The sequence below is a fragment of the Aythya fuligula genome, chromosome Z, assembly GCF_009819795.1.
Source record: "Aythya fuligula isolate bAytFul2 chromosome Z, bAytFul2.pri, whole genome shotgun sequence".
Taxonomy (NCBI): domain Eukaryota; kingdom Metazoa; phylum Chordata; class Aves; order Anseriformes; family Anatidae; genus Aythya; species Aythya fuligula.
In genome coordinates this window covers 36,626,172-36,643,936 of record NC_045593.1, presented here as the reverse complement: position 1 = coordinate 36,643,936, position 17,765 = coordinate 36,626,172, and the positions used below count along the sequence as shown (strand labels likewise).

General features: G+C 38.9%; 1 protein-coding gene across 3 annotated transcripts in view; it reads right to left on the bottom strand.

The window, feature by feature from the left end:
• Positions 1-15,823, bottom strand: part of ADAMTSL1 (ADAMTS like 1) — a 194,545-nt gene extending 178,722 nt beyond the window's left edge. For all 3 annotated transcript variants that reach the window (XM_032206478.1, XM_032206480.1, XM_032206481.1), the window contains exon 1: positions 15,421-15,823. In XM_032206478.1, the coding sequence (XP_032062369.1) occupies positions 15,421-15,477 (57 nt within the window). In that variant the 5' untranslated portion in view covers positions 15,478-15,823. The remainder of the gene's footprint in view (positions 1-15,420) is intronic.
• Between the last annotated feature and the right edge of the window lie 1,942 nt (positions 15,824-17,765).

Sequence of the window (17,765 nt, the reverse complement as noted above, 5' to 3'; positions counted from 1 at the left end):
CAGAATGGGGAAAGAATTTTCCTCCCCTCAAAACACCAAATATAGCTATTTCTTTTGATGGGATGAGTTCAGCAAGTGGCAAGGGTCAGGTGCGAGATGCCAGCACAGCAGCACACCAGACTGTCCACCCAACTGAAGCTCCCCGGCATTTCACAATAGATGCCTGTGGCACTCCACATGTTACTGCTCATTTGCCCTTCAAAAGGCATGGATGCTCCTTTTTAAAACCAGATTATGCACGTTAAAGGGCAGATACCCAAATGTCACATACATATAGTCCTTTTGGACTTCTCACACAAAGAAGGCCGACCCTTTTGAATCCTTTAGGATCTGGTTGAAAGCATGCTGAGGTTGAGACTACCAAAAAAACTACAGGGATTCAGGAGCAGAACTTTAAAGATACATTGAACATTAAAAGATAAATTGAAAAGGGGACACAGCACAAGGTTTTTTTTTTTTTTTTTTTTTTTTTTTTTAATTATTTAGTAATCAAATCCTGTGAATGAGAAGGAAGTTAAACAGGCAAAAGGCAAGCTTTCCTCCAGCAGTTCTGTTGAAGTACCTCCACTCTGATCCTGCTGCCCCATTTTTGCACTTTTGTCAAGCAGACCTTGACAGCTGTGCTGAATAACTCGATTCTGTGTTGTGACCAGCCTCCATTCTCAGTTTGCTTAATGGCACGCAGTTTGTAATAGCATTTTAAACACATGCAGCACTTCCTTCAGCAGAACAGCTTTTGGAAGATGGTTTAGATGGGTAATTGAACCAGTTTTACATTGCTGTAACATTTAGTATGAGGTAATTTTGCTTTGGATCTACTGACAGGAAAAAAAGCCTGAATTAATTTGTTCTGTGACAGATAATACTTGATTTGTCTTCATGAGTGTACAACCATGATTTGACATTCAGTTTATCTTACCTTTATTAAAATGCAACATGATTTAATTTCAACGCAATAACCACACAGGTAAATATAAAATTTAAGGTAAGATAAGTGATCAAATTCAGAATATGGCTAATCCCCACAGCTGCAGAAGATCACATATGCAACAGTTTTACAGATGTTATCCATCATCTAGATACAATCTCATTAACATTTACATGTGAGACAAGAAGAACAACATGCCAATTTACTGAGTTTATTTCATCTGTTTCCTAAAGCATATTTTTAAATGACAATTTCTGTTTGCACGTTTACTCTGCTAAGAATAAAATGCATATCTACACTTTTAGTTTAGAATAAACTGAATATCTTCAAACTGAAAACTTGCCCTGAAGACTCAGCACTAGTTGAAAGCCCAGTCAACGACATAATTAGAAAACGTTGCAAGGTAAAGTTGCATGAACCAAGTACTCTTACCTCATCACAAATTATAAGCATCAGCACAGCTAGACATTCTAAGGGTCCAAATTTTTCTGAAATAAATTGTACTCCCACCCAGAGGAGAGTCATGTGCCTGTTATTTGCATTCCAAGATTTGTTATAAGACCTATATATTCCCAGAAAGCACGTGATCTCAAGCTGGAATAGGCTCCAAGTTTTCTTTTAACAAGTGGAATAAACATAATTCATGTCAACTCAATCCATGTTTAATGTTAAAGAAAGTAGAAGTGGTTTTCCCTCCTATGAACTACACAGTTAAGACTGAGCCTGAAATTCTAGCAATGCCTGAAAAGCCATTTTAAATCTGAAGAAGATTATGGATCTACTGCAGACTTAAAAAATATATACCATTACCAGCTAAGGACATGCTGTTTAGCACAGACTTTTCAGAAGCAGATTATACAACTAATTAATAGTTTCTACCCACTTTCAACAAAGTTAACTACATTGAAGAGCTTACATTAAAAATATTCATGATGATAGCTAAGAACATCTCACTTCTCTACAATACAAGGACTGCTACAGTACTCCTAAAAGCCCTAGAGTTCTTACTTACCATAAAGGGCAAGCAGGGGGGAAAAAAGAGGCAAAGAAGAAGAAAAGCAGAGGAAGGTACATACCTCGAAAGCTGCTAGGTAACCACCAGCCAAAGCTTGCTTTAACTAACACTTCTCTCTTAGAAGTCTTTTTTCCCTGCCAGAAGTACCACAGGTTGGTACTTCTCTAAACGTCATCATGCACCAAAAGAGGAGAATACAAATGCTCATCAAGGTCTGCTATACCCTACTGCTGATATATAAACAGCTTCCTTCCTTCTTCTGTTCATCCTAAGTAGATCTCAGCCTCAGCTTTCCAAGACGTACCCACCACTTTATTCTGACACCTACATCATCAATGGTAGAAATGTTCCCCACTGAAGGCAATTTGCTTATAAATGACCTATGTAAAACAAAGAAGTCTGTTAGCACTAATTGAAATCAGCTTGCTGTTTATACCTCATTACCCTAATACACACTTAACCTGAGGGTGATCCTTCAGCTACCACCCAAAACAGCAGCTGCAGAGAAAAGGGGGCCTGTGGATGCTCAAGGAGTTCTCTAACGAGAAAGAACATTCTATGCTTTTGGACAAGACAGCATGAAAAATCATGTGTACAAAATGAAAGAATGAAAAAAATGAACTCACTGTTAGTGGATTAAGCATGCTGTTGAAAATGCTTACAAAAAGAAAACAAAACCAAACAAAAACAAACAAACAAACAAGGGAGTGGGGGGGCTACACTATGAGCTGAACAAAGGGCTTCTTAGAATATAAACAGAGATAGTCTGATATAATCAAGTAAGCCTAAAAGAATTGTATCCAATTTTATAGTAGGAAAAATAAACAATAAAATCCAGTATCAGTGGTTAACAGCAATTTCTGAATTTATTAAAGAATTGTCAAGCATACATATTGTATTCAGACAGCTGAATAACGGACCTTTTCTACCCTCTCCACTAACATACAGTACACAGAAATCATTTAAACCATCTGGAATAGTATGTGAAAAACACAACAAGTGTCACACATCCTTAAATCACAACAGCTGCCTGGCCATCCAGGAGCTGCATCCCTGATGAGAAAACCATGTTTCTTCTAAGAGCATGTGTGTACACATGTGTGTGGGTGCACAGAGGGAGAAATATGAAAAGTAGCAAGACCTCTATTCATATCCTGAGACCTATAAATGCAGCTCAGCCTTAAGAAAATAAATCTCTAAGTTGCATACTGGAATTTAATTTAAAATTCTGATTGGAAATGGAGTATCCCTACAGAATCCAACTATTTGTCAGTGTCACACAGAGAGGAGTGCATATAAATGCAGATCATGTTCTTTCATTGCTCCTCAGTTACGAAGGATTCCAATCTGCCTCCTCCTTCAGCACGATGCTGCTAAAGTCATATTTTTCAAGCAACCAGTATGCTTCCTAGATTAAATAGCAACATAGATAGTGAAAACTGCAATTAACCTGTTGTTGGACTAAGGCAGTGATACAGAATTTAAGCCACAGTTATTTCCCAGATGATATGCACTACTGGGTTTGGTTAAGAATTTTAGATCATCTGGTTCTTATCATACCCCCACTGTTTAGGGGTATGATGAACTGTCAGTGACAATATGCAAGGCTCCTCTGAGGCCATTGGCTAACTTGTCTTTTGCTACTGTGAAAATGATATTAGGGACAAAAAAAAAACAAAAAACAAAAAACAACAAAACAAACAAACAAACAAACAAACAAAAAACTATTTTCTCTATTATGTGGGCTTTCTGCCCTTCCTTCTCAAATATATTCAAACAAATCCTTGTATGAATTCTTGCCAAGCCATACATTCTCCCTCTTTTGAGTAATCCTTAATCATCCTTTGATGTTAAATTGTCATTGAGGTAAAATTGATACACTGAGGTACTTCACAGTGTACTGAAATGCTGTTTGTATTGAACCACTTATCTAGTGCTCTCAGCACTTACCTAGGTGTGTAACAGTAGAAGACAAGTCCCTCATCCCTTTTTAGGAAACATATTTCAAAACTTCAACCAATGTAAATATATGGTTTGTAAGATTTAATTTGTACGGTGATGCATATCTTTGTTGCATTCCATCCAAAGTAATGGATGAATTAGGGTTCAAATAGGAAACTGCTTGGAAATTTCTGTCTTTTAAAGGAAGGCAAGACAGAAAAAAATCATGGCCAGATGAATTATTACGGGTATTTATTGTCAAACAAAATGTTTACATGCAAGACTGTTCTGACTAGCTATGGAAACTTTCCTGTGCTATTCTCTTGGAAAAGTCATGAGTAAAATATCTAGACATGTCCAGTTTGCAGTGCACAAAAAATATTTTTAATGTATCTAGGCATGAAGCTGCACATCACTTTAAACAGTACTGTATGTCTGAAGCACATCAGCTCTTCAAGTACTATGCTGAAAAAAGGTCTTATTAAAATAAGCCTTATCTTGTGAGGAGAATAGTTCCATGGAAGCACCAGGACTCACCACCTTAATAGTCACCCACCAGCTCCCACTATATATCTGCCCATTTCATGCACCTCATCCAAGCACAGCTCCACAGGATAGCCTTAGCAGCATATCCAATGATGGAATAGGAATGAATGGTGACCTGTTTTAATTTACGAAGGGGGCTGCTTCAGGGTCAGGGTGCTCATCTGGTGTGATAGATTGTGTTCCTTTTGTCCTCACCGTATCCCATGTAAAGATGACTTCACCCACCAGAACTGCCAGCCAGCCACCCTGAGGAAGGACCACACAAGCCAGAGAAATCTGCCTACCCACTAGGCATCCTTACCAAAGGAGATCATTTTGCTCTCACAGATGCCAAAAGATGAAAAGAACAAATGCCCTTCTGCCCAGGCTGCCAGAGCTGTTTGCTGCACCTGAGATGCTAAATGACCATGGCTGCAATTGTTCCTGTGATTAACTGCACACTGTTCCCTATGGCCGAATTAAAAGGATGCAAAGGATGCACTCCTACTAAAACATTGTATTCTCTGATAAGCAACCTGGAAAGAAAAGTAGCTGCAATAAACATGAGAGCTTTTGAGGTGTAAGTGTCTACACTGTCTCCTCTGCTCCTGGAGCACAGCAGCTCTCTCTGGTCTGGTGTGGAGCTGTGAGCAGAGTACCAGCCCACTTGCCCCTGGCTTCCAGTCTTGGAAATAAACTGAGGAATTTTTGCCTCCTTTGCAGTTGCAAGACCAGGCAAAAGGCCTGTGAGAGGATCATGAGAATATTTCCTATGGAAAGCCCCTGGCACAGGAAACACTAGATCTGAGTGACTCCATGCCCCAAGGAAGGCACTAGCACAGATGCACACGTGTGTGAGGGTATATCCTGTACTTTGGGTAATTACTTTATGCTTAGAACTTGCTACTACAGAAAAATGGGCCGGGAATTTTTTTATTTTTATTTATTTATTTATTTATTTTTCCTACTCAACAAAAAAATCCTAATCTTTTTTTTCTTTTCTTTTTTCTTTTTTTTTTTTTTTTAATTTGTCCTTTCTTCAGGATCTAAATCATCTATCACTTAGAAGAAATTGGATAAGACACCTTGATGAGAAGGTGAGAACAGGAAATCTCTCTAAGATCCTCTTTAGGTTTTTCAACATTTATTCTGCTCCTGCAAGCAGAGTCAAAGTGAAGAGCAATAGGTGGACATTTTTTCTTTATTCTGAGGGAAGACACCCAATAGGCAAATTGCTAGCTCAGTTCCCGGTGACATAAGAAAAAATTTGCTGTGGTAGTCCATTTTGTTCCTTTTTGTCTTCTCTTAAAAATCAGAGCTGTGCAGGAACTGTGGGAACAGAAAAAGGGAAAATTATGGCACTTTTTTCCTTTTGCACATGAAGGCAGAGGTTAATGTAGGGGGAAATAACTATATATTACCTGATATGGTTATTTTGTAAGTAATAAGGAGACAGTGTCACAGTGAACTCTGATCTCCTGAAAACAGAATGCCTGTAATCTCAGTATTGTACACATTTACACCCTACAACAGTCATTAGCTGTAGGCATCAAGTGTTCTCTGAAGGACAAAAGTATTGCCAGTGTCCCTTGGGATTCCTCCTGCCCTCAAAAAAGCCATATAGCTGTGCATATAGTATTTTAAAATGAATCCTCATGACCCATCATAGAGAGTACACAGCTTCTTGTCTGCAACAAAAAAGGGAAGAAAAGATAAACAGTTATGTCAGTACATTAAGAGCTAAACATCTATTCCCAAGGCTGGACTGTAAGTTGTATCCCAGGAGAAATGTGCCAAATGTGAGCTCATTTCTTCTAAAAGGGCAGCAGCCAGCCAGGAGGGTTGCTGGCAGAGGATGGAGCTGACACCATATCACTTCAACACACTGCACGCTGCACTCCCTATAACATTTTATAACAGTGCCTTGTAAAACTCAGATCAGTCCTAACTCTCACTGCAGTTACCCGTATGAAAATATACACCAGGGGAGCAATGAGAATACAAGAGCTCTCTTTCTTGCTTTCACAGACCCAAATTACAACACCCTGTTGTATTTAAATCCTGCTGTGCTGGTGTAAACACCAGGCATGGGTGATCCAATACAGTGCAGGTCCAAGCTGGCTCAACCTCAGGCTTGTCGCCTAATTGACTCAGAGCATTTTTTGAGGCTAGGACTTTTTCAGATGCAGGGTGGGTGAAATCACTTTCCAGAATTCGGAACCCACCCAACAGAATGGGTTCAAAAGTACATCTTGCACTTGAGGACTTTGGGTTTGCTTTCCACGTAGGAAGGACTGGGTGTGGGGAAGGAACTGAGAGGGGTACACAGAAAGGAAAAGAAAGAGAAGAAAAACTATTGTCTGTGACAATGCCTGCTACATGTTTTCTAAGTGGAGAGACATGAAAGCTGTGTGCTGGCTTGGCTGTGTCTGTTGGTCTCAAAAAATAAATTGGTCCACATGTGGCAGACAGCCCCATTTCCATGGGTGAACCATTGTCTCCCTCAAAAAGTCAGGGTAACACATTGAATAAGTGAGTATTAGCCATTTTCCTTCGGCTTAGTAAACTGACCTTAGGCTTCAGATATTTACAAAGATTAAACATCTGCACAGGCCATAACAGCTAACCGTTACTCCTTTTATATGCATCAACCCCCACATGGACTGGATTGAGAAACTATGGTTCTGAAAGTCCAAGCTAGAAGACCATGTCATGTTAACCTAGAAGGAAACAGGCCTGTTAGCTCCAGGGTGGTTCAGCCTCACTTGCAGCTGGTGGGAGCAGTAAGGCAAGTTGCCATGGGTTATGAGAAGAGATGGCACTCTCTGGTCAGGAGGCATTTCAGGGAAGGGAGGAGAACTCTCCAAGGGCTTGTGTAATTTCAGATAAACACCCATAATTATGAGGTTTATTCAAAATAAATGAAGACTCCTATCCTTCTGATGGTCTGCCATCTCGTTCAGTTACCTCATGGAGCTGTGTATGTGTTTATTTTCACAACAAGAGGCTATATAAAGGGTTGAAACATTGAGGAGCCTCAGTGGAGGCAGGAAAACTGAAAGGTAAATGTTTATGTAAAAGAAGAGAGAGCAAAAGAGAGGGAGAAAGAAGAGAGAGGAAGAGGAAGAGGAAGAGGAAGGAAACCAGAAATTATGTGGAAAGCTCAGGATCTCATGTCATAACAACAAAAAAAGGGAATATGTAAAGAAAGCTCACAGGATCTTTAGGAATTAATTGCAAATCTTAGGTATAGTCTAACATATTTATTCTCCCTTAATCACTAGCAATTGATTTCAAATTAATGGAGATGTTTCTTTAACAGAAAATGCACTTAGTTTTTAAGAGTTTGTGGTACCAACATGCATGAGTTTTCTCAGAGTACCAGATTTTTTTCTTCATTATTTTAAATTGTTACAAAGATGTAAAGAGTTCCAGGTTATAAACTGTTGCCGCTGTCATACTGCCCTCTCATATCACACATAATGAAAAAAATGTATTCTTTCCTCTCACCAAATAAAAAGAAAGACACATCCACATTTTGGAGCCAGCATGCTGCACAGAAGAGGCTGTGGCATTCCACCCCCACCTCCCGCCAGTCTTCATCTCTGGTAAGATGTGGTAAACCTTTTGCCCTGTTGCTCACCAGCACTGACGTGTGATTGAACTCATTACAGACCAAGACTGCTCAAGCTTGGAGCATCAGAGAAGAGTCTTACAACTCAAGCAGGGGATGTTTAAGTTTTTAGATTCAAAAATTTCTGTTGAATTACATGTTCAACCCCCCCTTCAGAACGTTCATCTTTAAAACGTGGCCCTGGATACATCTTTAAGGAACACACTGTTGATACCACAGTAACTTGAAAATCCCCCACTCTTTTTTAAACAGGAACTATGAAAATGTCATATCTAAAACACATCCACAATCATAATCCATCCAAATACCAAAATGAAAAAGAAAAGACAGTCCTGGGCTTGTTAAGGGCAGTTATATTAGCCCTCTACAACAGATGCTTTTAACAGTCCAGACTGAAAGAAATACAGGGATTTAAGTAAGTCAATAAGTAAGTAAGTAAGTAAGTAAGTAAATAAATAAATAAATAAACCACCAATTTGATGCCAGCACCAGAACAGTAGGAGACCTTATTGTTTCCTTTATTCCTTTTCATTTCTGTTTCTGTTGATATAGCACAGGAACTGAACAATACACTAACAAACTTCAAACAGGGACTGAGATTATATCCAACAAAGTTAGAAGAGGAAATATGACACCCCTACAGAACATTCATACGGAAAAAAAAAAAAAAAAAAAAAAAAAAGAGTTATATTTATTTTATGGGACAGTTTAAATTTATTATAAATTACATATAATTTCCTGTCTCATTTCTTGAGCACTCTTGGAATTTATTTCAGGATATCTTACATTATCATACACACCCTTCCCTCAGCCCTGACCCTCTCCCTGCTGGACTTGCTCTAAAGGAAGTCCCTGAAAGGCAGCGATCTCAGGGCAACCCCTAGAGTGTTGAAGCTTTGGAAGAAAATCCATAAAGGCAGTGAAGATGAAACTGGAAACTACGTGAAAATTAGTGCACTGAAGAATCAGGAGCATACCACTTTTTTCTTTACACAAATAGAAGAAGGAACACTCCTGTGAGATATATCTGAATAATTCACAGGTGGCAAAACTATTAAGATTTCAGCATACGTTTGCCTTGGAAGCAGAATAAAACTCACAAGCTGCCCTTGCTGCTTTCCCTTTCCCTCCCCCAGTAACCTGCCTCTGTTGCTTCCCAATTTCAACACTATATTATTTGAGAAAATGGGCTGTGGCAGCAAAGAAAAAAAAAAAAGCTCACATGTGAAATGAAATTCTAATCAAGACACTTAAAGAGAAAAAAAAAAAAAGGAAATAAACTGAGAGTTAGTAATCTTGGATATGGTGTCATCTCACTGTCAGTGAAGTAGAGTCAAGGTTCTGGTCTACAGTAGTCTTTAACATGAACATTCAGATTCAGGCCATAACAAACTCACAACCCTCAGCAAAGTTGTTCTGTTGAAAATAAGACAAAACAGTCACTCAGGTTTCACCCAAGGATATTCACGACCAGTGTTTTTTGGATACATTTTAATTGTCCCGAAGCATGACATTTAAATACCACATGAAAAAGTTCACAACAAAAACAGCTATGAAATGAAGGACTGTAATACAAAGTCTGGGCAGGTGAAATTCAATGCACCATTATTGCAGTTAACAGAGGCAAATTAATTTACATAGCTGAAAAATGTGATCTGAAATTTCATCTGATACTGTGCTTTTGAACCTTATATTAGAAGTTATTCTAAGAATAACATTTGCCACTTCCAAAAAATGGCCAAAAAAATGGCCAAACACTTAAATGCTGATGACTCCATGCAACTGTGGAAGAACCCTCTACAGAGACAGATAAAATACTGCATACAATCATCTTGAAAGACAAATAGAACATGTGAGAATGTCATCTTAAAAAATGTGATACCGACTTTTAAAAATTTCAAGTATCTATAATCCCCAATAGACAATCCTTTCTTCACTTCCCTTTTGAATATCAGCCTTTTTTTTTTTTTTTAAGTGATAAAAAATACAAGTCCAAATATGTACAATGAATCTTAGCATACATGATAGCAAATCTCAGGCCTGTGATGAAACCTAAGCATTTCTTGAGATATAAAGATATCTGAAGGACATTTACCATGACTGGGCTATGCTCAACACCCTACAGGTCCAGGAAGCTACAAAAGATTTTACAACACTCCATAAAATGTGTACCTCTTACTTACCTTCTCCAGTTTTCTTGAACATACACTTAAGGATTAGGAGATCAGAAGGCTGGAGCACCTCTCCTGTGAAGACAGACTGAGGGAGCTGGGGTTGTTCAACCTGGAGAAGAGAGGGCTTTAGGGAGACCTTATAGCGGTCTTCCAGTGCCTAAAGGGGGCCTAAAAGAAAGCTGGGGAGGAACTCATTCTCAGAGAGTGATAGGACAAGAGGTGATAGATTTAAACTAGACGAAAGTAGATTGTATTTTAGGAAGGAATTCTTTATGATGAGGTTGGTGAGGCACTGGAACAGCTTGTCTAGAGAGAAGCTGTGATTGCCCCATTCCTGAAAGTGTTCAAGGCCAGGTTGGATGGGGCTTTGAGCAACATGGTCTAGTGGAAGGTGTCCCTGGCCATGGCAGGGGGGTTGAAATGAGATGATCTTTAAGGTCCCTTCCAACCTAAACCATTCTATGATTCTGTGATTCTATGATCCTGTTCTCTAAGATGTCCAACATCCAAAACTGGTCTGCCATCCCACTGCCTACCTGCTGATATGAAACAGTGGCAATGCCAAGGGCAAATGTCAACCCTTCCTGTAAAACAGCATGGAATATGTTACATTCCATTCCAACATACAGTATTTTGATAAAATTAAATGTTTCACAACAACTTTTGATTAGTTACTATCCACCACATGAAAAGACTGCTTTCATAGCTGTTCCTGGCTTGGGCTAGAATGGGTTTCTTTCTCTTTTCTTGTTCCCTGTCCTGACACCACAGCATCTATTGGATAATACATTTTCACAATTTATTTTTTTCCCCTGCAGTTTCCCAGTTTTTATACATGTAATTGCTGCCTGTACAGACTTTTCTTACAAGCATCAGAAAATAACTATGAACATCAGCAACAGAGATAACAGGACTGCCTACAGGTTTAAGAAGACAACTCCATAACAGAAACTATGAGGATATATTTGGATGACTAACAACACAATTATAAAGGATACAGTTTTGGTTTGCTTCACTGAAAATTCAGTTATGCAGAGATTGATAGCCCTCTCCTAAATAACTATTAATCTGGGCATATAGGCTACTCAGGCTTCACATTAACTACTGATACTTGAGAATTTTTAGCATATGAATTTATTCAGGTGCCAGATCTATGACTACAGGTGACTGTACTCTAACCTTCAGAACTTCTACGGTGTTCTATTCCATAGTTTCATTATTATTCCTTGCCAGACCTATGAATCTAGCAAAAGTCATTAAAACAAATTGCACCTATCTTTAGTGACACTGATGTAGAAGCCCAACAGCTCAGCAGCCTTCATTAAGTAGTATTCACTTAAAACCAAAGGAAAAATAAAATACCATCACATGATCTTAGTATGGCTTCTGCAAGCAGTCTAACACGAAGTCCGAGAAGCTTTGTCACTTGGTAAAGAAAGAGTAAATAAATGATATACTTAAAAACAAACAAACAAACAAAACAACAACAACAACAACAAAAAAAAAAACTCTGAAGGAGGAGGTAACTTAAATAAGTCCAAACACAAAATTCTGGAGTAATGTGTGAAGAACGTTTTGAATATACACTCTTAGTAGCATTAGATGTTCATGTAAGCTATTGTGGCCTTTATAGATATCAGTCATGATATCTATAGTCTATGGTCTATGGTGGCACTGGTGGCAAACCACAATGGTGAGAAATTTTCCACCCTTTTGCACAAATAAATTATAAGTTTGTATAGTTAAGCTATGAAAGTCAGTGCATCCTTACCCAACTGAGGTGATCAAATGCCAGTCTGCTCGTAGACATGTCTATGCACAAAGATGTGCACACTTTGGACGCTGTACTGGAAAATCCTTCTCTGTACAGCTATAAATGTAGAAACAGATGAACAGACATACAGCAGTAGGTATACCTATCTACACGTGAAAGGAAAAACTGTCAAGCATTGTACTTTCAGATGTAAACAAGAAGCATCATATTCATTCCACTGCTAATTGTGGTTGTGGTCATCCAAGACAGACCCAGTAAGATAATAGGAGAATATGATGCCAAAGAGCCTGGAAGGAATGGACTATTGTATTTGACTATTTTCCATGTACAAATCAGCACAGCAAAAGAAAGAAATCCTGCAGAAAAAACACATGTACTTTATTACAGTTCATAGTGTTAGTTCTGTAAATAACACAACAGCAACCCAGAGAGCTAAAAAAAGCTGCTGAAAAGATGCAAACAACAAATGCAAATGTGATTAAATGCCCTTCTGACATGAAGTGATTTGACTTCAAGTTTAGATGAACACGCATGTCAATGGTTGGTTATGGTTTTGGCCACATTCCCTTTGAGTTAGACAACTGTGATTTGCTTGTGTTAGACTTTTATTTTTAAACCAATAGAAAGGAAAATCTTTGGAACAGATTGCCTGTTCTCTTTTGTTTCTCTTAAAAGTGGTGTACTAATATTTTCTTAGCATGCAAAAGTTCACAGAGCAATGATCAAAATTCTCCAAATACCTGCTTAGTCTGGGAAGAGAGAAACAGAGAGAGAAACAGTCTTTTCAAGTTGTTTTCAGTCTGATCTGAGTTTTTCAAGACAGGCAAGTAGAGTTATAGCTCAGATTTTTAAAAGTATCTGTGAAAGTACCTAACTGCCATTTATACCAGGAAAACTGGACGTCTGGGCATGGAGCAAATTCTAGGGCAGTTATCAAATAAAGTACAAACCCCACAGATCTTAATCAAGCAGCCTTCTATTACTCAACTGAAAATTATTTCTTTTCGAGAAGATTAAGAACCGTGATGGAGTACTACACTCACCACTACACTTGTCCAGGTGGTCTGCCTTGAAGCAGACTGTATCTGCTGGCTAATGAGAGGATGCCGCAGATGGTGCCTCTGGACTTGTCCTTCCCTTTAGTATTTTGTGTGTATGGGCTGGAACTGTGCCTGGGCTATGCAAGCTCATTACAAGGGCAAAGAAGCAAATCAAAGAGCAAAGGCACTACTCTTCTGTACAGTGTCTTACTGAAAATACAAGGGCATTTGATGAATGATTGCAAGATTAATCCTGTGAGCAGCTGCTACCAAGCCCTAGTGCTTAAAACTGCAAACACTTCCACTGATGTTACTGGAGTGCTTCATGACTGGAGGCTGCTCATTCTGCCCAGTGTAGGCAAGACAAAGATTTTAGAAACACACAAGATTAGAGAAACATGTAAATCCAGACATAGATTTCCATAGCTCTGAACTCATACACCTACTTCATTAGAGGCTGGTATCTATATGGCTAATAGCCATGTCATAAACCTATTTATGTATGTATTTATTTATTTATTTATTCAAAAACATCAGTGAGCCATACCCTGTAGGAATTCATGCTGCAATAAACTACAGTAGTAACATTTAGACCAGGGTATCTTAAAATTTATCTCTATCTCTATCCAATCTGGAAGTCAAATTCTTGCATATTTACCTAATCTCCTGCTGAAAGCTAGGAAGAGATTTTTTTTCTGACTGTGGACAGAGTAAAAGAATGGTCTGATTCAAAAAAGAAAGTTAGGCTTTCACATCACAATTCTTAAGGCCACAAAGAGATTTGGTAGGAGGTGTGGGGGGGAAATCTCTCGAGGCAGGATAAATCATGCAAATAAAAACTAGTATAGTATGGAATAGAATGAATAATAGCTGGCAGCTATTTATACACTATTTATTTTCATGAAATGGGGACTGAGAACTTAATTCACAAGCAGGAGAGTGAAGTATAAATGTTATGAGTATGAGCTTAATATGGGGCCAAATCCTACAGTCCTTACATAGTCTTGTTGAGTCATATCTCCTGTTGATCTTCTCTAAATTAGCAGTGCAGGATTGGCTCATAGTATATTACAGTCATCAGGTTATAAACTTCTCATTTTCATCTGTGAAAGAGAACCAATGCCTGACTTTATGCCACTTCTTGTGATTTCAGTGTTTTAAATAGAAAAATAGATCTTTCAACAAACTGGAAATTTAAATCTCAGCCTTGGTAGCTTTCTTATTTCTAGTAATGAAATGCCATTTAATGATTCAATATCTAAAAGATTAAAAAAAAAATCATACCATTGTTTTTATTAAGCATTTGGAATATGGTTATCCCACTAGTTTAGGTCCAGACATAATTAAAAAATTGGTTAAAAGTGTGTTAAGATTAGTTTGCAATAATTAGCACAGAGTGTTTCATACAAATAAATAGGAAGATGCAAGCAACTAAAAAGTTTTTTTTTTGTTGTTGTTGTTGTTTTTTTTTCCTTTAAGATTCTTTTCTATTTGGATATGTTCAGTTAAATCTTCAGGAAAAAATAAAATAAAATAAAATAAAATAAAATAAAATAAAATAAAATAAAATAAAATAAAATAAAATAAAATAAAATAAAATAAAATAAAGGTATGCCAAGACCCCTACAGTATCAAAAGTGTGTGTATACTAACATTCTCACTGCAGATTTCCTGATAGCAAACACACCTATAAAATTAAGTATGAGTCACAATGGAACACTTAATCTCAATCAAACAGCAGAACTACAGCATTCATCTGTAGAGCATCCTATCAGGATAATCAGGGGAATTATGAAAGAAAATCATACTATAATGATCAACATTATAGCCTTGAAGTATACCAGATATCACATAATATATCTTCCAAAAGTTGGTATAAACTTGTCTCTCTAACAAGTTACAGCAATAATAAGAGCTCATTTAAACTGGCTGTAGGAAGAAGTTCGGTACATGCTGTACCTGGTTTTTCTGCATTTCTGCATGTGCACAGTAAAAAATACTTTTCCTTGTCTGTTTTTTTTTTTTTTTTTTTTTTTTTTAAGGAAGGAAGAAAATTCCAGGAACATTACAGTGTGCTATATTTTGATTTAAAGGGGGAAGAACAGCACTTCGCCAAATCCCAAGCATTTAAATCACCGTTCACAGGTCATTGCTCTCCAAGTTTATAAAAGTGATGCCAACATCAACTTCTTAGCTCTACCTGCAGCAACCCACAATATAAAGCCTCAAAGTCTGCAGTACGTTAGCAAAGATAAAGTATACGTGATTTGTTCAAAACAAACTCCATCGGTGATCTTAAGGAATAAAAACATACCCACCCATATATGTACACACAGACACATCATCAGCTACAAGTGAGGCACATTTACATGAAAGAAACAGCATTTACCAGGAGGAGGGAAGCCAGAAGCAGGGTGCCAGCAGTGGTCCAGCTGCAGCCCTCCATGGTTGGGTCTGTCCGGGACCTGGGGTCGGACACCGAGCAAACTGTGAAGCGTTCCGCTGCCTGCTGTCACATCCAGTGCTGGTGCGAACTTCAGCCCTGCTTCTCCGCCTCCATCAGCTCTGCTCACATTTCCTGACCCAGGGGTGGGTGAGTGGGTTGGGGTGGGCTGCGGGGAAGTCCTCCCTGAGCCAGCGAGCAGCCAATCCCCCTCCTGCTAAACAGACGAGCAGCACAACAAAGCCAAGGGGTCTGGGGAAAGTGTAACAGGCAAAGGCAGAGGGAAAGAAAACGGAGGGAGAAAGGAGGAGGAGAAGGAGGAGGAGAGAGGCAGAATGGCACAGCTGAAGGGAGTGCTCTGCCCTCAGCTAGCCGTCCTCCAGGAGCTCTGCTCCACCACTTGCCACGAGCTGTTCGGGCGTATTGCTAGGTCACTAGCATTCCTCCTGAGCATGCATTATTCCAGTCAAGAGAGAAATTTAATCTGTTTCAATGTGTAACATACGCCATATAAGGCACCAATCAGAAAATTCCGAAATCTGCCAGGGAGAACGTATGTTTTATTGCAATTGTGTATTTACTACAGGTAAATTGCTCTCTGGAACTCTTTTTTCCTCCTTGTTCAGCAGTAAGGGAGTCTAACTGATCCCAAACTGTGAAGCAGGTATGTTTCTACTAGGACTGAGCGACAGTCTTTCTGTCATTACTTTTTTCCTTTTGGAATTAATTTAAAAACCACTCTATTCTACATTAGAAGTAAAGTGAGCTTATGGGAGGGAGGATTCTGGACAGAAAGACAGGATCCACACACCTCAGGAAAGCTGGAAACTCTGCCTTTGAAGTATTAACTTGACAGATGGGAGTTTCAAATCCTTGCTCTTACCCTGTTCAAGATTCATCCAGTTTGCATACCCATGCCCCTTCACTGCCTGAAGTCTCTAGCTTTTTTCCTTTTTTTTTTTTTTTTTTTTTTTTTCCTCTTTCTCTCTCTCTCTCTCTCTCTCTCTTTTTTTCTTTCTCTCTCTCTCTTTTTTATTTTTATTTTTATTTTTTTTTTTCATTTTCTTTTCTTTGTTGACTCTTATTTTCTAAAGCAGAAATTGTGAACTGGATCCAAGAAACTCTCAATGCAGTAGGCATTCTCCCACATGGGGCTGTTTTGGACTTCTCTTGCAGTTGCAAGATTATGGTGCTGCAGGGCAAGCTAGGTTCAGATGGGCATGCAGAAATCCTCCTCTCCAGTAAGCTCTGACCGTGAAGGAGAAAAATAATGTACATGTGTTGGGGAAGGAGAGTAATATGCTAGCAATGAACAGAGCATAGGGAAACTTTGCCAAGGGCATCAGGTCTGGGGTCATAGAGGAAAAGGGAGCAAGTGTAGACCACAGACCATTTAAAAGAACTGCGCATCAGTAGAAATGAATAACAGCCTGGAGGAAAAGCTTGATGAGCAGATGGGGAAAGATACAAAGTCTGCAAGAAGGAAGGAACTGAGAGGAAAAAGGGTTTACAGATGTTGAGAAGTCAGGAGGAAAGAAGAGGGTCTGGCTCAGTATTGCAGGAACAGGAACATAAATACCAGAGATATCTGAAGGCCAAAACAGAAAAGAGAGAAACTAGACAGAACTGGGTTTGGGAAATTAGGGTGAAGAGAGAAATTTGGAACAAGAAACAAAAATAATTAGGAACACTGGGAGGAACAGATTTCAGCTTGCTCTGGCCAGCAGCAGCCTGGTTGGGGACCTTTGAACTTGGCAGGCTAGGAAACACAATGTGGAAGACTGAAAAGCCAGCTAGGTGGACTGAGTGCAACAGGGGTGAGAAGAGGCTTAAAATGTATCCCAATAGTCCTCTACCATCAGTGAGTCCTTTATATGGCCAGATCCTTTCCCATAGCAAATTCAGAGACCACATTCTGTGGAAGACTGAAGGATAGACCACATTGCACCATGCTCAGCTCAGCAGCAGAGAAACCACTGTTTGTTGACACCATGTCAGAACTTAAGACGTCTCAGATTGCCTTTGAAAAACCCAGGAAACTAAACAACAAGAAACTTACACCCCCAAACGCTTTGCTTCACTGGCAGTGTCAACCAAAACCTAAGACTTGTACAAACTGATTTTTTCCATACAACTCCCGAGCCAACACTGGCTGTTTTCTCCCTTACTATGTTCCCTTGGCCCAAGAAGACTAACATATTATGAGAAGTAATTACAGCTAATTCCTGGAATTCCTGTACACTCAGTTCTCAAGGCCAAATTTTTATGGTGAACAACAAGGTTTGTGATAT